General features: G+C 56.6%; 1 protein-coding gene across 1 annotated transcript in view; it reads left to right on the forward strand.

Annotated features, from left to right (window-relative positions):
- Positions 1–3,035, forward strand: part of TSPEAR (thrombospondin-type laminin G domain and EAR repeats) — a 30,690-nt gene that overhangs the window by 7,908 nt on the left and 19,747 nt on the right. The window contains 2 exon segments of the mRNA XM_008567705.1: positions 196–425; positions 473–619. Of these exon segments, the coding sequence (XP_008565927.1) occupies positions 196–425; positions 473–619 (377 nt within the window).

Genomic DNA, 3,035 nt, shown 5'->3' on the forward strand with positions numbered 1-3,035 from the left:
CCCACAGGCAGGGGGTGGTCCCACGAGGGGCCAAGAGGGAGGGTGGGTGGATGGAGCTCAGATGAGCAGGGCATGTCCGGAGTGGCCGTCGGTGCCTTCACTGGACTGAACGGGGTGGGGTGAGGCTATCAGGTGGGCTCTGGTTCTGCCAGGGCCATGGTAGGGCCCTGCCCCAGCACTGCCCCTTGATTCCAGGTGACAACCACAACATTGACAGCGTCATCTACAAGTGGAACCCGCAGACCCGCCTCTTCGAGGCCAACCAGACCATCGCCACCTCTGGCGCCTATGACTGGGAGTTCTTCACCGTGGGGCCCTACTCGTTCCTGGTGGTGGCCAACACCTTCAACGGCACCTCCACCAAGGTGCACTCCCACCTGTACATCCGGCTCCTCGGCTCCTTCCAGCTCTTCCAGTCCTTCCCAGTAAGCTATGTTCTCTACCGCTCCTCACCTTGCACCCATCACTGCAGTCTCAGGTCTGCAGCGAGTGCCCGCTGGAGATGGGTGACGTGGGCAAGGAGGGCCCAGCAAGGGCCAGGACTACACTGGCCCTGGGCCCTTATTCTGAGACCCAGTGCCTGGATATGAGGGGAAGCAGAGGTGCAGGCAGGATGCAGGTGGGGTGCAGGCAGGGGCACAGGGGGCACAGGTGGGACATGGGGGAGCAGGCAGGATGCAGGCAGGGCTCAGGCAGGGCATAGCACAGCATGTGTCTGCCCCTCTCTGGCTCACAGGACCAGGAGCTGGCTGCCTCTGCACACATCCAGTCTCCCTGGGAGGGAGCAGCTTAGAGGCTTTTGCCTGTAAGGTATGGAATCGTTAGAATTCCCTCTCTGTTTGCTGAAATCCAAATCCAGAGGATGTTGCTGCCAACACGAGACTCAGTCCTCCCTTGTGTCCTTCCAGAGTCTCTTTTGTCTGCTGACCTGATGCTTCATTTGCGCAGCAGAAATGTCCTAGGGCCTTCTGCACCGTGAAGCAGTGAGATGCATGGGGCCATTCTTGCCAAGTGGGCTACTCCTGTGTGCCGTGTCCCAGAGAGGCTGTGTGTACGGCAGGGGACACTGCCCCAGAGGCTAATGCCCTGACCCCACCCTCCTGTCAGGGTCTCCAGGAAAATGGGAACAGCAGTCAGAGCTTTGCTAAGCTGCCCCTACATTTAGATAAGAAGCTGTACAGAAAGGGTGGGTGGGGGCTTTATGGCTGGAGTGATTGAAGGCATTCTAGAACATTCCGTAATACCATCTCGTTAGAGTGAGGCTGGAGGTAGCACACACAGGAATGGGTTCCAACACAGAAGGAAGGAAGATGCAGTTCAGGCAGCCAGCACTGTGAGGGACTGAGAGCCGGCTGCTTCACGAGACCCGTCCTGCAGGCTGATGTCGCCCATTCTTTCATTCATGCAGAGAGTCGCACGGGCGCCCTGCCACAAGGCTGCGAGCACCTCAGAACAAGATGACTACAACCCTGTCATTAGGGTGCTCACGGTCCAGTGGGGAAGGGCAGGATAGATGAACCTTCAGGGAGATGTCAGGGGATGCCAGGAGGGCTGGTGGGGAGGAGACCTGGGGGTGCCAAAGGGTGTAAGCAAAATGTGATGCAAGTCGGAGTCCTAGAGCTGCTTCACTGATGGCTGGGGGGCAGGGACAGGGAGCTGTTGGGCGGCTGCCGTGGTCACCCGGCGAGCAGCAGCGAGGAACACCCGCGGGCGCTGTTGAAGGAGCGCTGAGCCTGCCATGAGCTGGGAGGCGCAGAGTGGCCTTGAGCTTCCTGCAGGAAGAGGGCAGTGCGCCGGGGACAGGGCTGCGTCTGTGCCCGCCTGGGGGAGTAGGCACCTGCTGAGCAGCGACTCCGTGAAGCACCCAAGCCAAGAGCTTTGCCAGTGTCCTCCTGCTTCCTTCCCACAGCCACCTGTGAGGTGGACACTCTCATGAGTCCTCTCTTACATCGAGGAGACTGAGGCACAGAGAAGTTAAGGAACTTGCACATGGCAGAGCTGGATTCGGACCCAGGCAGTGTGGCCCATTGCTTGGTTCAGCAAGGTCTCAGACAGAGTTGAACACAAGTTCCTTATGTCTTGCTCATTACTGCCATGATGCCTAGGGATGCTGAGTCCTCTGGAAAGCCACACAGACGTCTCGGGCTGGATTACAATGTGCTGGTATGCGTACGGCTGATTTGAAAAGGAACGGGGAGCACTCAGTAATGGGTTAGCCTGGCCATGGGGCTCGGCTGGGGTCTGCCGATCTGACAACTGAACCACTGCAAAGCCTGTTAGGTTGGAGATGCACAGGTGTCTACAGGCTGGGAGCCCAGAGGGCCAGGGGCCATGCATACAGAGTATAGAACCAGGACTGCCAAGGAGGTCTTGACAAGCAAGGACAGAGACTAACAATACAGTCAATGACATTGAGCAGTGGTAACAGGGCTGCGTGAAGGCCTGGGCATGGTTGCAGAGTGAGGGCGGGCAGGCTGATGGCAGTTTATTTGGAAGCACCTTGGGCTCTGAATTGTTTATGTGCATCATCAGGGTTACGGGGTGCCCTGAGGTGAACATGCACTCGGCTGGCTCGGTGCTCACACATCTGGAGCCCTAGCACACCAGAGAGTGTGTGTCCAAGGAGATTGGCCAGGGTCATGAAGGGATTTGAAATATTTCACATGAGGAACAATTAAGGACTTGAAGGTTTCATCCTGAAAGATGACTCAGGTGATTATTTTCAAGTATATAAGAGGCGAGCTCAGGGAAAGGGGAGCAGACTTCTGTGGTGTCTTGACAGCCGAGTTGTGCACCTTGGATAAAAGGCACAGCAAGTACTTTCTGGTCAACCAGGTAGAGTCTTCTGATAGGGTCACCAAACCATAGAGAGGCTGCTGTGCCAGAAGCCCTGTGTCCTAAATCACAAAATGGGACGAGAGAGGATTCTTGCTGTGGGTTGGAGAGTGCATTTTGGAGATTATCGTCCTAACTCTCCTGCATTTGAGCAAGAAGGTATGACACAAAAGGCCAATCTATAAATGCCTTCATGGCAT

The sequence above is a fragment of the Galeopterus variegatus genome, unplaced genomic scaffold (genome assembly GCF_000696425.1).
Source record: "Galeopterus variegatus unplaced genomic scaffold, G_variegatus-3.0.2 Scaffold336, whole genome shotgun sequence".
NCBI lineage: Eukaryota > Metazoa > Chordata > Mammalia > Dermoptera > Cynocephalidae > Galeopterus > Galeopterus variegatus.